The sequence below is a fragment of the Carcharhinus amblyrhynchos genome, chromosome 34 (genome assembly GCF_965287045.1).
Source record: "Carcharhinus amblyrhynchos chromosome 34, sCarAmb.v2.hapA, whole genome shotgun sequence".
Classification (NCBI taxonomy): Eukaryota; Metazoa; Chordata; class Chondrichthyes; order Carcharhiniformes; family Carcharhinidae; genus Carcharhinus; species Carcharhinus amblyrhynchos.
The window spans coordinates 9,423,293-9,441,259 of record NC_137357.1 but is presented as its reverse complement, the minus strand read 5'-3'; the positions used below and the strand labels follow the sequence as shown (position 1 = coordinate 9,441,259).

Sequence of the window (17,967 nt, the reverse complement as noted above, 5' to 3'; positions counted from 1 at the left end):
AAGATCCTCCAAAAAAGATCCGCCTCTCTCCCCTATCCCGCAACAGGCCCTCACACTCATGGCCCTTCCCCGCCTTACAAGAAGTGAATGCTCCCACACTACTCTTTTTTCTGCAAGAATGCGCAGTTCCAGCATTATTTAATTCATCTTCGAAACATATCTGGACTTACTTTCTTTTGCAAAAAAGAAAAAAAATTCGACCCAGGAAGTCCATTGTTTAAATGGTTCAAAAATAGCTCAGACGAATGACTGCTCATTCATCATCTCCACAAAACTGTTTTGGAATGGTTCAATTACTCATAATTCTTCCCCCCCCCACCACCCCCGCTGCACCACCCCACCCCCACCCTGCCTTTTTAAGCAATGTTGCAGGGTGCGATTTACTTTCAGTGTTCTTGTTTCACTTCACATTCACTGACCTACATGAACCAATGAGATCTCATTAAAAGCATCACTAGGGAAAAACAAACCCATTCTTTTCACAATAAATGAATGGGTGCCCACTGAATATTCAGCCACTGGGATATTGCAGCTGAACCCAGTTCTGTCATCCCTGACTCTGACAGTGAGACAGGAGAATTAGCGCTGCAGCAACCAGGAATGGAAATGTTGATTTAATTGCTTATCTATTCAGTCCAACACTGCTGACAGCAATTGGAGTACTTACATTGCTGCGCTGATGGAAGTCAGCGCAAACCCAGCGATTGAGTTTCAGACCATCCTAGTTTGTATGTCTCACTGCCACAGATAGTGCATTTATTGATTGAGCAATTGGGAGAGATTGAGGGTTGAACATGATCCCTTGTTTCTGTGTCCGAAATAGAGTATCCTGCTAGAAATTACACACCATCATAACTTGCAAACAAAGCATAATGGAATCTTTCGGCAAGGAAATCATAATAATGCTTGCTTCACAAACAAAATGCAAAGAGTTATGTTCTGGTTTTGTATATTTTAAAAAATGTCTTGTGGCGTTGTATATTTTAAAGAGTTGTCTGTTGCGTTGTTGTATATTTAAAAAGGTAGTCTTGAGGGTGGCACGGTGGCACATTGGTTAGCACTGCTGCCTCACTGTGCCAGGACGCAGGTTCAGTTTCAGCCTTGGGTCACTGTTTGTGTGGAGTTTGCACGTTTTCTCCACATCTGCGTGGGTTTCCTCCGGGTGCTCCTGTTTTCTCCCACACTCCAAAGATGTGCAGGTTAGGTTGATTGGCCATGCTAAATTAACCTTAGTGTCAGGGGGATGAGTGGGGCACATATGAAAGTTTATGGGAGTAGGGCCTGGGCAGGATTGTGGTTAGTGCAGTCTTGATGGGCCGAATGACCTTCTTCTGCACTGCAGGGATTTATTGTATTCTATGTTTTAAAGAGTCATGTCCTGTTGTTTAAAGAGTTATGTGACGTGTTGTATATTTTAAAGAGTTATGTGTTGTTGTGTTGTATATTTTAAAGAACTACATGTTGGAGTCTTTTTGAAGAGCTCGGTCTTACAGTTTTGTATGTTTTAAAGAGTTAAGTGAAATGGTTGTTGTGTATTTTCAATCCATAATTCTTACTTTGCTGTGATGACAAGCCAGGAAGTTGAGTGAGAGATTTACATGCCGTTTTAAACTCGTGCTTTACTGTGCCAAGCCATATGTCAGTGGAAGGCTTGGCTAATCTGGGAACGCACCCTTCTCTGAGTTATGAGGTGGAGACAAAGCCCACCCCAGGGCTTGAGCACAAAGTCAAGTTGACACTCCAGCACAGCGCCAAGGCAGTGCTTCATGGTTGGAGGTGCTGTCTTTTCGATGAGCTCAGAGCATTTTTCATGAAGGCTAGGTGTCTTTTCCTTAGCAGTTATTCTCAAACTTATACTCTTGACAATGTTCTTCAGAACTTAGAAGCAAAGGAACTCAATTTGATTTGATTTAGTATTGTCCCATATATGAGTGTACAGTGAAAAGCATTGTTTGTTGCGCATTGTACAGACCTTTCATAGAGAAGGAAAGGAGAGGGTGCAGAATATAGTGTTACAGTCACAGCTAGGATGCAGAGAAAGGTCAATTTAATATGTGGTAGGTTCATTCAAAAGTCTGATGGCAGCAGGGAAGAAGTTATCCTTGAGTCAGTTGGTACTTGACTGCAGACTTTTGTATCTTTTTCCAACGGAAGAAGATGGAAGAGACTAAGTCCGGGGTACGCGGGGTCCTTGATTATGCTGGCTGCTTTTCTGAGACAGCAGGAACTGTAAACGGAATCAATGGATGGGAGGCTGGTTTGCGTGATGGAATGGGCTTCGTTCACAACCTTTTGTAGTTTCTTGCGGTCTTGGGTAGAGCAGGAGCCATACCAAGCTATGATACATCCGGAAAGGATGCTTTTTACGTTGCATTTGTAAAAGTTGGTGAGAGTCATGGCTAATTGCCCAGCCAAGTGTCGAAGAGTCCTGATCTATTGATGGCCATGGCATAGGTGCCTTTTGAGCACTGGCACAAAATGGAAATGCAATATATAGGCCTGTCATCCTTCATTTGGATAACCATTCACAAAATAACAATGCTCTTAGGCACAATTATCTCTTGCAAACTAGCCTTATTCAATGAAATTATATATACTTGAAACTTAGTATGTGGTGTAACCATGGATTATTGATAATTAAATGTGCTTTTAATGATATGTCACATCAAATACTTGTGGTGCTCAGTTTGTTTGTCTGATTTATTTGCAGTGATAAGTTGGTTTTCTCTGAAGAATCATCATGGATAATCAAATTTCAACTATACTTCCATACTCTGAGCTCAGCAGGCATATTCCAGTAGAAACAGCAGGTTGTGTCTGCATTTAAATTAATGAAACTGATAACTAACCAGATCCTGCTGATCACAGGGTGTGGAAGAGACAATGTTTTTCTAATTTAGAAGCTAAGTGCAAGTTGGTAGTGGCTTCATCAGTGAGTCAGGAAGTTTTTGATTTGATTTTGATTAATATTGTCACATGTATTGGGATACAGTGAAAAATATTTTTGCACGCTATACAGACAAACATACCATTCAGGAGAAGGAAAGTAGAGAGTGCAGAATGTAACGTTACAGTCATAGTTAGGGTGTAGAGAAAGATCAGCTTAATATATCGTAGGTTCATTCAAAAGTCTGATGGCAGCTTGAGTCGGTTGGCACTTGACCTCAGACTTTTGCATCTTTTTCCCGATGGAAGGTGGTGGAAAGGAGCATGTCCGGGATGCATGGGATCCTTGATTATGCTGCCTGCTTTGCCGAGGCAGCGGGAAGTGTAGATAGAGTCAATGGATGGAAGCCTGCTTTGCGTGATGGATTGGGCTATGTTCGCAGCCCTTTGTAGTTTCTTGCGGTCTTGGACAGAGCAGGAGCCATACCAAGCTGTGATACATCCAGAAAGAATGCTTTCTATGATGCATCTCTAAAAGCTGGTGCGAGTTCGAGCAGACATGCTGAATTTCCTTGGCCTCCTGAGAAAGTAGAGACGTTGATGGGCTTTCTTAACTATAGGGTCAGCATGGAGAAACCAGCACAACACTGAGGGCGTCTGGTTCTGTTATTCAGTTTGGATTTTAAACCGGGACACATCTCTACTCTTTCGGGTGGATGCAGAAGATCCCATGACGCTATTTTGAAGGATATTTTTCCTTGGGGCACAGCGAATATTCGTTTATGTGTTGAGGCTTTTACTTATGACGAGGGAGGGAAAAAGGTTTGCTTCCCGGATGTATAGAGACCTACCAGATTGGATGATGAACTCTCTCTCTGGTAGATCATTGAATCATGGAAAGGAAGCAGTTCATTCATCACGAATGGGTTTCTTTGCACGCAGTATAGGCTCTTGTTTTGCACAGGCTGTGAGATGGCCTGAAGACCCACAGCCCTGAGCTTCTATGCTTAGGCTGCTGAGAGGCATCTCCATCAATGCCACCTTTTCCTGTTTGGGCAATTCAACAGGCTTGGCCGGAGGTTAGATCCAGGCCATGGCTCTCTCTCTTATTTTTACTGGAATAAATGAGGGCCACACAGCCTGCTCCAGAAACACAGACCTCCAGTAGAAACCAGAGTGCCAGGAACTCCTTTGGTGTCAAACAGAAATTGATAAATTTGTCAATTAGCGAGAAGGAATCAATGCGTATTTCAGTTTTGAAAAAACCTTTCTCTTTCATCAAGGTGGCAATTTAAATTATTTCTTCTCAACTGAAAAGCAATTACTTTTCTCCGAAAGAGAAAACTATTATTCTGCTCTGTGTTTTCGAATGCCATAGCAAGTATTTTGTGAATTCATTGATCTTGGTTCCCTTGCCTCCTGTTGACTCCCGACCCAAGAGCCAGATTCCTCCTGACCTCCTGATCCAGGTTGTTGGGATGATTCAGTCGTCTCTGACTCAGCTAACGTTCTGGGGATCCGTGTTTGAATCCCGCTACAGCAATGAGGGAATCTGAATTCAATTAAAAAAAATCTGGAATTAAGAATCTTCTGATGACCGTGAAACCATTGTCAACTGTCGGAAAAATCCATCCGGTTCGCTAATGTCCTCTAGGGAAGGAAATCTGCTGTCTTTACCTTGTCTGGCTACATCTGAGTCCAGAGCCACAGCAAAGCGGTTGACTCTTAAATGCTCTACAGAGGCAACTAGGGATGGGCAATAAATGCTGGCCAGCCAGCGGCGTCTATGTCCCAAGAATGAATAAGATAAACTCTGTTCTGCAACCAGATGTTGCATCCAGATGCAGCCAGATTGAACCAGATAAGTTTCAATTATTCAGGTTGATAACATTTTTTCTTTTAAATTTATTCGTTCACAGATAAATTCTACCAGATCTAGATTCCGGCAGATGACAAGGAAGACATGTGACTTCAGGTCAATGAAGGTTTGGCTGCCATGAAGGAGAGTTGGTAAGAGGGGCAAAATAAAACTCTTGAAACTATTTCAGATCTAGATGGGCTTTTGGAGATGGGTTGAACTATCTCTTCATTTTTACCTATCATATGATCAAAGCATTTAAATGTAGTTTGTGGAATCATAGAATCCCCACAGCGCAGAAAGAGGCCATTCGGCCTATTGAATGTGCACCAATTCTCCGGCAGATCATCCCACCCAGGCCTGATACCGTAACCCACGTACTTACCCTGCCAATCAAAAACTAACAAAGAACAAAGAAAATTACAGCACAGGAATAGGCCCTTCGGCCCTCCAAGCCTGCACCGACCATGCTGTCCGGCTTAACTAAAACTCTCTACCCTTCCGGGGACCACATCCCTCCAATCCCATCCTATTCATGTACTTGTCAAGACACCCCTTAAAAGTCACTATCGTATCCGCTTCCACTACCTCCCCGGGCAATGATTTCCAGGCACTCACTACTCTCTGTATAAAAAAATCTGCCTCGTACATCTCCTTTACACCTTGCCCCTCGCACCTTAAACCTGTATCCCCAAGTAATTGACTCTTCCACCCTGGGGAAAAGCTTCTGACTATCCACTCTGTCCATGCCCCTCATAATCTTGTAAACTTCTATCAGGTCGCCCCTCAACCTCTGTCGCTCCAGTGAGAACAAACCAATTTTCTCCAACCTCTCCTCATAGCTAATGCCCTCCGTACCAGGCAACATCCTGGTAAATCTTTTCTGTACCCTCTCCAAAACCTCCACATCCTTCTGGTAGTGTGGTGACCAAAACTGAACACAATATTCTAAGTGCTAAGGTTCGATAAAGCTGCAACGTGACTTGCCAATTTTTAAACTCAGTGCCCCGGCCGATGAAGGCAAGCATGCGGTATGCCTTCTTGATAACCTTCTCCACCTGCATTGCCACTTTCAGTGACCTGTGTACCTGTACACCCAGATCCCTTTGCCTATCAATACTTTTAAGGGCTCTGCCATTTACTGCATATTTCTACCTGTATTCGACCTTCCAAAATGCATTATCTCACATTTGTCTGGATTAAACTCCATCTGCCATCTCTCTGCCCAAGTCTGCAACTGATCTCTATCTTGCTGTAACCTCTGAGGTTCTTCATTGCTTTTTGCAAATCCACCAACCTTTATGTTGTCTGCAAACTTACTAAACAATCCAGTTACATTTTCTTCTCAATAATTTATATATATTACAAACAGCAAAGGTCCCAGCACTGATCCCTGAGGAATACCACTTGTCACGGCCTCCCCATTCAGAAATGCACCCTTCCACTGCTCCCTTCTGTCTTCTTTGACAAAGCCAGTTCTGTATCCACTTGCCAGCTCGCTTCTGATCCCACGTGACGTCACCTTCTGTACCAGTCTGCCGTGAGGGACCTTGTTAAAGGCCGTACTGAAATCCATGTGGACAACATCCACTACCCTACCCTCATCAATCATTTTCTTCTCTTCCTCGAAAATTCTCCACCTACACATCTTGGGACATTCAGGAGTAATTTTATCATGGCCAATCCCGCTTTTAACGTACACATCTTTGGACTATGGGAGGAAAGCAGAGCACCCAGAGGAAACCCATGCAGACTCAGGACAGAATGTGCAAATCCCACACAGACAGACAGTCACCCAAAGTTGGAATTGAACCTGGGTCTTTGGCGCTGTCCAGTGGCAGTGCTGTCCAGCGGCAGTCCTAACCACTGTGCCACCGCACTGCCCTTTAGTTAACCGTATGGTTACACTGATTGAGTGATGGTTCACAAAAAAACACAAACTTAAGACTACAACAACAAATACCCAAAGGAGGTTAGTAAAGTTATTCTCAGGTGAAGGGTTATTAGAATGTGGAATACGGAAAAGCAGGGCAGTTAGGATTCTAGTTAGTGGCTCTGATATGTGCAGCTTCCACTGTTAAAATATACTGGCCTCTTTTACTGAGCTGATCTTCAGAAAGCATCTTGCTGCTGATCCAAAACAAGATCGCTACATATTTGGTTAACATAGGAACAGAAAGAGATCAATGAGCCATTCAATGAGATCTTTGCTGATCTCGATCCTAAGTTCATTCACCTGCCTTTGCACCTAGTTCCCCCATGCCCTATAGTAGCAAGAATTCTACTGATCACAGATTTTAAGCTCGTCATTGAGCTCATTCTATGCTGCGTTCTGTGGGACATTTCAAGCACTGTTTGTGAGAAGTCTTTTCTGACCTCTTTCCTGAATAGCTTTTCTGTGATTTTAAGGTTATGACCACTTGCCCAGGATTCCCCCAACAGCAAAAACAGGTTTCTCTCCGTTGACCCTATCAATTCCTTTCAAAGCCCTGAAAATCTCCATTAAATCACACCTTAACATTCTCTAATTTGGGGAAGACAAGCCAACTGTATGTCATCACTTCTTGTGAATCTGCACCACACTCCTTCGAAAGCCAATATATCCTTTTGAAGGTTTGGTGCCAGGAGCTATACAGAGAAATCCAGATGTTGTCTGACCAGGGTTTTGCATTGCTCTAACATCTGCATTGCCCCTTTATCGATAAAAACAAAGAATGCTTGAAAATCTCAGCAGGTTGGACAGCATTTGTGGGGAGAGTTTGGAGCCCAAAAACATGCAACTGAAGAAAGTTTTGATTCAGCATCATGCATCTCGTAACACCATCAGTAGTGTGATATGAAAAAAAATCACACACCATGGAAACCAGCAGGTTGCAGAACAAGTTCATAAAGGAGAATGTCAACACATTATAAAGGGTCTACTGAGAGAGAGAGAGAGAGAGAATAGAGCCCAATTGTTAATATATTAACAATTTATTGCAGCATTATCTTGACGCTCTTGGCATCCACCTCCTCCCTCGAGAATACAAATGACTTTTCATCTCGTTCGGTGCTAATGGATCACCTCCATTAGCACGAATCCCTCACACCCTCCCAGTTTGGGAACGTTTGCTTTCGCCTGATTTTACTGCAAAATATTCATTTAAGATCCTCCCAACCAGAATCCAGCTCGGCCTTACATTCAGGTAGCATGAAGCTAAACACAGGCTCCAGCAGCAAGAGGTCAGTGTTCCAATGTGCTGGTTCCCTAATGCCTGGAAATAGAACCTTTTACATTCAGGTCAGAGTCCAGGTGACCCTTCGCCCTGCAGACCTGCTGGGATTTTCCAGCATTTCCCGTTTTTGTTTCAGATTCCAGCATCCCGGTTGTATTTTGCTTTTACTTTTGCCCCTTTACATCCTCACCCATTAGTTGTAGGGCAGCGCAGTGGCAGCATAGTGGTTAGCACTGCTGCCTCATCGTGCCAAGGACCTGGGTTTGACTCCCGGCTCTGTCACTGTCTATGCAGAGTCCGCATGTTCTCCCCATGTTGGTGTGAGCTGTTAATAAGGGCGCCTCCAGGTCAGCATTTAATATTTAACAGCTATCAGTGAGAACACCTTTTCTGAGATGAAACAAAAACAGATTCAATTGCTCTGTCAGTGTCAAGTAGCATCAACTGGAAGAATAGTTTCCTCTTCCCCACTCTTGAGTTCCTGCACATCAGAGCTGGTGAAAATGAATGGCATTAAAAGAATAAGTGTGACACAATAATAATTTGTGGAGCTGCAAGGTGGCACAGTGGTTAGCACTGCTGCCTTACAGCACCAGAGACCCGGGTTCAACTCCTGGCTTTGTCACTGTCTGTGCGGAGTTTGCACATTCTCCCTGTGTCTGCATGGGTTTCCTCCGGGAGCTTCAGTTTCTTCCCACAGTCCCCAAGATGTACTGGTTAGGTGCACTGGCCATCCTAAAATCTCCCTCAGCGTACCCGAGCAGGCGCTTGAGTGTGGTAATCTAGTAAGTTCATTGCAGTGTTAATGTAAGCCTACTTGGGACACTAATAGTAAATAAACCTAGAGGCCAACTCCCGAGTCAGCTTTTTGTGATGTCTGTTCCTGACCACAAAACATTGGCTGCAAATCTTCTTGGATCTCCACTGATCCTCATTCTTCACCATTTAAAGGGAGGTGGTGGCACAGTGATATTGGTACTGGATCAGAGACCCAAGGGTCATGCTTTGAGGACCTGGGTTCGAATCCCACCATGGCAGGTGGTGAAATTAGAATTCAGTAAAACTCTGGAATTAAAAGTCTAATGATGACCATGAAACCATTGTCAGAAAAACCTATCTGGTTACTTGTGTTCTTTAGGGAAGGAAATCTGCCATCCTGACCTGGTCTGGCCTACATGTGACTGCAGATTCACAGCAATGTGGTTGACTCTTATGGGCAATAATTGTTGGCCCAGCCAACAATGTCCATATCCCATGAACAAATGGAAAATATGCTTAGATCTATTTTCCTGGTCCAAAATGCTTATGCTTACCCGGCACTATTTGCTCACACACTTAAATCTATCAATGTCTTTTTGTAATTTTATGCTTGCATCAAGGCCCCTTGTCGAAACAAAATGCATTCTAAAAATCATCATTTTCCTCAATCAATGATGCCATAAATTTTCGTGTGCGAGTATTTTTATTATTTGTCAACCGCTAATAATTTGATATTTAAATTATTGGTTTCCCATAGCTGAAATATAACCATGGACTGACTCTGCATTATTTTTGGGCTTTTTTAATATTTGTCACTCAACAGTTATTATTAGCAATGGTTCTCGGTAATGGTAGCTTGTTAGTGTATCGTTCTGCAAATGATTGACACAAATACATTGTCAAACATGATTTGCCTCAGGAGCAAAGGAACAAAATCTTGCATTACTCACTGAACACTGATCAGTAATTCGAGTTGAAATGTCTTCATGACATGCACTTCAGGTGACAGGTGAGAAGGTTCAAAGGAGATGTCGGGGCAAGTTTTTTCACAAAGAGAGTAGTAAGTCTGGAATGTGCTGCATGGGCGGTGGTGGAGGCATCTGATTGGGGCATTTCAGGGGCTTTTAGATGAGCACATGAATATGCAAGGAATATGGAGATACAGACCAAGAGCAGGCAGAAGGGATTAGTTTAAGTTGGCATCATAGAAACAAAGAAACTAGAAGCAGGAGTAGGCCATTTGGCCCTTCAAGCCTACTCCGCCATTCATTTTGATCATGGTTGACTAAATTCAATATCCTGATCTCTCCTTTTCCTTTGATCCCTTCAGCCCCAAGAGCTATATCTAATTTATTCCTGAAATCAGACAATGTTTTGGCCTCAATTACATTCTGTGGTAGTGAATTGCACACATTCACCACCCTCTCCTCATATCAGTTCTAAAAGGTTTACCCTGTATCCTCAAACTACGACCCCTCGTTCTGGACTCCCCCACTATTGGCAACATTCTTACTGAATCTGCCATCCTTAACCGGTCTGGCCCACACGTAACTCCAGAGCCAAACAATGTGGTTGACTCCCAACTGCCTTCAGGCAATTAGGGATGAGCAATAAATACTGGCCAGCCAGTGACACCCATGTCCCACGAATGGATGAAAAAAAATTGCTGCATTGTGGTCACATCAACACGCGTGAGAAAGGAGTTGGCCATCATTTCCATTCTGGAAAGGATGGTCTCCAGCTCTGTGCAAAAACTCTGTGTTAAGTTAGCATTGAATTCCTCTGTGCTCCTTGAAACTGACTGTTTTCTGGTTGGCTTCCCATTACCCCAAGCCTTTCGTTGTGCACCTCCATCATTGTTTGGTTGCAAACTGTCCCATCCATGTCCTCGCCTAAGTGCTCTGCAGAGGGAGTTGTGTAGGACCTCATCCTCTGGTGAGCTGGCAGTGGCGCTATTCTTGCCCCGGCCCTGGTTGCCTCGCTTGTGTCCAGTGTCTCCCCACAAGCAAATCCCACCTCCCATCTCTCCTCTCAGATGATGCGCAGTGTCAGAATCTGAGCTGGTGGTTGTGAAACAGGTGATGGTGCTATCTATTCATCATCACTCACTTCTGCCTGTGGCGCACAGGAGGGGGAAAATAAGAGGTACATGTTTACACAATCTGTCGCTTGTAAATCAGAAAAGATTGTGTGGTGAGAGGAAGTGCCTCTACTTTCTCAGAAGACAGAGGAAGTTTGACATGTCAAGTACAGCCTCACCAATTAATTTCTATAGATGCACCACAGAAAGATTATTTCCGGTTCTATCACAGTTTGGTATGGCTCCTGCTCTGACCAAGACTGCAAGAAACTACTAAGTGTTGTGAACGTAGCCCAGTCCATCAGACAAACCAGCCTCCCATCCATTGACTCCGTCTACACTTCCCACTGCCTTGGAAAAGCAGCCAATATAATTAAGGATCCCACGCACCACGGACATGCCCTCTTCCACCTTCTTCCATTGGGAAAAAGTTAGAAAAGTCTGAGATGGCATACCAATTGACTCAAAAACAGTTGAGATGTGAGAAGGAGGATTAGTTATGAGGACACTTGCACTCCCTCAGCAATGACTATCCCAATGAGCGTGTCTCCTCAATGAGGGGGGTTTTGGCGGTTGAGTACATGCAGGCATGTCTGGACCCTTCCATTTAGTTCCTGCTAGCTCCAGCTGGGCACTATTGTTTCCTGCGAGAGAGAGGGAAGTGTCTCAGTGAATGTTGTGTGAAGCGTTTTGCTGATGCAGCTGTCAGGTTTGAACAGCTGGCAGTGTGCAAGCTGTGAGATGTGATTTTCAGGCTTGCAGCAGTGCCAAGCGAATAAAGCTCTGAGCGTGAGATATGGATCCTGACTGACGGCCACTGTTTGCGTGTGAGTGATTGGAGTGTGGATGGTGAATTGAACAGTGGCTGAGACTAGCGGTGCAGTTAGTGGGATGTGGCATTTCAAGATATCTTCTCTGACCTTAACAACTCTTGTGGAGATCACTGAACTTCTTGCAGCACTGGATCCAGGTCCTTGGCTCTTAACAGCTCTTTACCTCTTATCCAAGCTTTTAACAGCTGGCACTGACCTCCAAAGCTATCTGCTTTTAAATTGCGTGTCTGTACGATTTCCAGCACTCTGTGTTTTGAAGGGCATCTCTCCTCCTTTCCAGTTCCTCCACTGAGACCTCGAATGGAGAATCTGAAACTCTTTGACCCCATCCTCTCCCATGCTGTGCCTTACTTCATGATTTCCCTGATCAGATTCAGTTCCTGTATGATTCCAACACCTGCTCCAACTGCCCTTTAAATGTATGTAAGCGACCTTTTCAAATACAACTTAAAGGATTTTTGACCAAATGAAAATCCAAAGCAGAATTTAGGAAAGTTAACCAGAGGCTGACACTGCCAGAAATAACAGGACACTAATAAAGAGCTTTTTGGGCAGCAGAACGGCACAGTGGTTAGCACCACTGCCTCACAGCACCGGGGACCCACGTCTGGCTTCAGGTCACTGTCTGTGCAGAGTCTGCATGTTCTTCCTGTGTCTGCATGGGTTTCCTCTGGGTGCTCTGGTTTCCTCTCTCAGTCCAAAGACGTGTGGGTTAGGCTGGTTAGCCATACTAAATTGCCCCTTAGTGTCCCAGGTTGTTTAAGTTACATGAATTGGCCATGCTAAATTGCCCCTTAGGATGTTTAGGTTAGAGGGATTGACCATGCTAAATTGCCGCTTGGTGGGGTGTGTTTGTGTGTGTGTGTGTTTTGTGTGTGCGTGTGTGCTTTGTGTGTGTGTGTGTGTGTGTGTGTGTTTGTTTGCATGTGTGTGTGTGTGGAGGAGGTGGTGGTTAGCAGGATCAATAATGTAGGGTTGCGGGGATGGGGTCTGGGTGGGTTTGTTGTTGATGCAGGCTTGAAGGGCCAAATGGCCTCCTTCTGTGCTGTAGGGATTCAATGATTCTATTTTCACCATACAATATAAATACTACCTCGTCAAACAAAACTAATTCACTAAAGTGCAGATGCTGACTGTAAACAGTGCAGGTTAGCCCTTAAAGGGTTTGAGGATATTATGACTTTGGACTTCCTGATGCTGTGTGTAATCAGTGAACCACACATTTAAACTGGCTGCATGTAGCCATCGGTGAGATGAGCTGGTGGTATGGATTTGGCATGTTGCCTATTTCAGGTTGAACCGGCACAGGTTAATCTCGCACCGATCCATAGAGCTAACCAAGTTAGCCACGACTGCATTTCATGTGACACATTGCAGTGGTGATTTGTATCATTTTCAGCATGTAGATTATCTCGCAAGATGGAGTCACCAATAAACGTCATAAAATTTAATGATTTTAAATTAGGGTAATCTCCGAATTCATCACTGATCTCAGGCAAATTATCTTTCCAAATCCATTCTGTAAAAAGGAATTCTGCACCCCTGAATCACTCTGAGTTATTCTGTCTTTTGTATAATATCTGATTCAGCACAGACAATAAGATCACATTAACAGAGAAGTTGGTACTGGGAAATGAATCAAATGATACTAGATAGAAGTTTTTTTTTGCCGGCATACAGAGTGGGTCTATCTGATTTTAGCGTAAGGCCCCAGAGATACAAGGACTCGACAGCAGCGAGGCAAGGCGTTGTTGAAAATAAAACACTTTTTTTAATATAATTACAGCTTCACTTCCCTGAACAAAGAAAACCCAAGCTGGAATATCAAAGAGGTCGAAATAAACTCGGTCTGTAAACCTTCAGGACTTCATTAACACAGGGGAAAAATAATATTAACGTTCAAAAACACCAAGAGAGTAAACTAAAATGATGAACAAAAATGAAATGCACTATAAGTGAAGGTAATGAAGTAAAACTGCATAAAAGCAAGAGCAGAATAAATGTACCGTGTAAGATTTAAAAAGGAAATTAAACCTGCATCATTAACAATGAAAGCAGAGTAATAAATATCATGGACTAAAATTAAAACAAATCCATAGAATGTTTATTGAAAATGAATTTAAATTTAATGCATTGTAACATGTTAACAAGACCCAAACACTTTATTAAAAGTGTTAAGGGAAAGCAGAAATGAAAAAATAAATAAAACATTTGAAAGGACATTAAAATAATTAACTAAGACTAAATGACAATATATAATAAAATTCAAATCCATCTGAAGAGGAAGTTTCTGATTAAGGCCATAAGACCAATAAAATATAGGAGCAGAATTAGGCCATTTGGCCCATCAAGTCTGCTCTGCCATTCAATCATGGCTGATATGATTGTTACCCCATTCTCCTGCCTTCTCCTCGTAACCCCTGATCCCCTTATTAATCAAGAACATATCTATCTCTATCTTGAAGACTCTCAATGATTCTGCCTCCACAGTGCTTTGTGGCAATGAATTCCACAGATTTACCACCCTCTGGCTGAAGAAATTTCTCCTTATCTCAGTTTTAAAGGAGAATTCTGAGGCTGTGCCCTTGAGTTCGAGTCTCTCCCACTAGTAGAAACATCCTCTCCGTGTCCACTTCATCTCGGCCTCTCAGAATTCTGTAGTTTCAATTAGATTCCCCCCCCCCGCCTTATCCTTCTAAACTCCACTGAGTATACATCCAGAGTCCTCAATGACTCCTCATATGACAAACCCTTTATTCCTGGGATCATTCTTGTGAATCTTTTCTGGACCCCCTCCAAGGCCAGCACATCCTTCCTTTTGTACGTGGCCCAAAACTCCTCACAATATTCCAATCTATCCATCTCCATCTACCCACAGAATATGATGCTAAAGGTATTACTGAAACCTGTTCTCTCAATTAAAGCCTTCAAGGTAGAATATGAGGAATGCACTGATACACCAACATTGGATTCCTGTATCACAGTAATGTGCTTTTTCTGTCAAAAATGAAAAAGCTGATCACTGATTTTGTAATCCCTGTTTCATTCAATGACTAATGTTAAAAAAAAAATTCTTGCTGACACAGCTTGGTTAATTCTTCTCTCCATCTCTCAATGTTTGTTTACTTGTTCACGGGATGTGGTCGGCACATCCCGTGAGGACTGCTGAGAGTCAACCACATTGCTGGAGTCACATATAGGCCAGATCATGTATGGGCAACAGATTTCCTTCCTAAAGGACACGAGTGAACCAGAGGCATTTTTACAACTATCAATAATAGTTTCACAGTCATCATTAGATTTTTAATTCCAGATTTTTACTGAATTCAGATTTCACGTTTGCCATGATGGGATTTGAACCTGGGTCTCCAAAGCAGTACTCTGGGTCTATGGATTACAAGTACAACAACAGTACCACTGCACCATCATTTCCACTTGTTGGAGAATCTGGAACGAGAGGTCACTATTTAAAAATAAGGAGTTGCCCATTTAAGACAGAGATCATGGGGAGAGGGTACTGAGTCTTTGGAATTCTCTTCCTCAAAATGCAATGGAAGCAAAGCCTTTAGCCGGGATTTTCCAGCACCACCGGAGCGTGCATTCCAGCGGCACAGGCAGCTCACCATTGACCAGCTGCGGGATCTTCCAGCTCCAACTCAGCCAATGGCGTTACTCACTAGTCATGCCACCAGGGAAGCCACCATAAGGGGCAGGGGGATTGGTCCTCTTTGGCAAGACCGGAGGGCCGTGCTGGCAGTAAGAGCTGGAAAATCCTGGCAATATATTTGAAGGCAGAGTGAGACAGATTCCTGATGAGCAAGAGGGTAAAAGGTTGTCAGGGAATAGATGGGAATGTGGAGTTGAGGTGATAGTCAGATAAACCATCATCTTATTGAATGGTAGAGCAGAACCGAACATTCCATATGTTTGTATGTGCCCTGCACAGCAACAGAAAAATCTGGACACGGAGTTGCAGAGAAAAGGGTGGGGGGAGGAGGAAAGGAAGAAACAGAAATAGAAACAGAATTGAGAGTTGAACAAAGAGGAGGTTCAGAAAACTTCTGAAAGCAGGAATGAGATGACCAGACATAGGGGGTGAAGGCCGGAGACTGCAAGTATTGCCACTGATTGGAGAATAGAACGATAGTGGGGAACGGAGCATGTGGGCAGGGACAAAAGGCTGGTAGTAACTGCCAAGACAGCGTGGACCAAACTCATAGAAAACTTTGAAACACAAGACTCTTTCTTCCCCAATCACAACAGGTCAGGAACCTACGGCCAAACATCTGCCAAAGGCATTCCAAATTAAATCCTAAAATGCTCACAAAAATATCCCGAGTAACACTTCTCCCGTTCACTTGTCCCTTTGACAAAATATATTTGCTTCTGCTCAGTATCTCCTCAACGTGGAAATACTGAGTGGAGTAAGTGAAGGGAGTAGCATCGCTGAACTGCTGGCTGGTGATATCAGAATAACAGTTGTTGTGTGAACATAGAAATAGGAGTAGGCCATTTAGCCCATCAAACCTGCTCTGCCATTCAATTAGATCATAGCTAATCATCTATCTCAGCAACACTTTCCCTTGATATATCCATATGCCTTAAAATCAGTCAATTTTTGTCAAACATAATGATTGAACTTCCACAGACTTCTGGGGTCCAGAATTCCAAAGATTTTCCACCCTGTTGAGTCAAGAAATTTCTCGTCATCTGTGCCCTAAGTGGACTGCCCCTTAATCTGAGACTGCGTCCCCTGATTCCAGACTCACCACTCAGGAGAAACATCCTATCTACATCTACCCTTTTGCACCCTGTAAGAATTTCTTCAGTTTCAATGAGATCAGCTTCTCGTTTTTTGAAACTCGACAGAATATTAGCCCAACTGATACACTGATCCGGAGGACTTCGAACTGCAACCCCTAACCTCAGAGACAAAAAGCGAAGAACTTAAACTCTGTGCAAGCTTGTTCGAAAGGTTTACCTCGGAGTGCTTCGGGGTCTAACGTCTGTCCGAGCTGTTCTAATAAGTCTGCCCGTGCTGCATTCTTCTTGTGTTTTTTACCATCGTAGTGTTGCTGGGCCATCATTGGATTATTAAACCAGGCATTGCAGAGTTGACAGAACCTGTCTGAATCTCTTCGCTGTCGTGATGGGTTTGTTATTGGACTGGGTCTTGAGGATATCTGCTTTGGTTCTATCAGGAGAGAAAAGAATAGAAGGATTAGATGGGGGAGGGGGAGGAAATCAACTTGCTGTAAAGTATGGAACCATAGTGAAGTTACAGCACAGTCGGGGGCCATTCGACCCATTTCGTCCATGCCAGCCTGAGGGCAGCCAAGCGCCCTTTCTCATCCCACCTTCCTGCATCTGGCCCATGGCCCTCATAGAGTCTCATTGGAAATTTGACGCTGGTGCAGTCCCAAACCTAACTCTACTGATCGGAGTAAGAAGCATTTAATATTTTCAAGTGTGGCTCCAATCTAACATCCAGATGTGACAGTGCAGAATAAGGCTTTGTTTTCTAATCACAGTACTGTTAGATTTTAGTTGTCATGCCTTTAAATATATCGGTTAAAGTTGTATCCTGCATGTGACCTAACCACAAAGCATGATGGACAAGCGCAGTGAATGTACCAAACTTAAGCTGAAAAGTCACATTAAGTATGGAGAAGCAATGCAAAGATGGTTCATTCAATTCAACTCTACTCTGCTTTAAGCTTTGGACAGCCTCTGGGAATTCCTTGATTTGATTTGATTTCTTATTGTTGCATAGAAACATAGAAGGTCGGAGCAGGAGGAGGCCATTTGGCCCTTCGAGCCTGCTCCGCCATTCATTCCAATCGTGTTTGATTATCCAACTCAATAGCCTAATCCTGCTTGCTCTCCATCACCTTTGATCCCATTCGCCTGCATTGTTTCTTGCATGCTACATAAAGGAGACCGTACATAGAGAAGGAAAGGAGTGCAGAACGTAGTGTTACAGTTGTAGCTTGGGTGTAGAGAAAGTATTTGTTCCTCTGACGCTTTGTCCAGTAAAAGACTGCAAAAATACCCCAACTGGCAAAGAGCTGTAGAAACAGACTCTGTGTTTACTAATCCTCTAAAACGGTCATTGTTAGGTCATCGTGAAAGACAAGAAGCACAAGTAGCGTAAACCTAAGGAGATCAGGGAAGTGCCAATCTGAAGAACCACCCTGCAAACAATTAACAGGAATCAAATGGTCATGGGATCTTGAAGTACATGCCAGCTCAAGGTGTAACGCTGGCAGAACAATTAGGTAATTACTGACCAGGAAAGGAGTTTTACTGAATATGGCACAGAACTGAGCTGGGAAC

General features: G+C 43.4%; 1 protein-coding gene across 1 annotated transcript in view; it reads right to left on the bottom strand.

Annotated features, from left to right (window-relative positions):
- The window catches only part of LOC145361375 (zinc finger matrin-type protein 4-like), a 193,974-nt gene that overhangs the window by 54,883 nt on the left and 121,124 nt on the right, over window positions 1–17,967 (bottom strand). Inside the window, exon 5 of the mRNA XM_080217065.1 lies at window positions 16,613–16,825. Within this exon, the coding sequence (XP_080073191.1) occupies window positions 16,613–16,825 (213 nt within the window). The remainder of the gene's footprint in view (window positions 1–16,612; window positions 16,826–17,967) is intronic.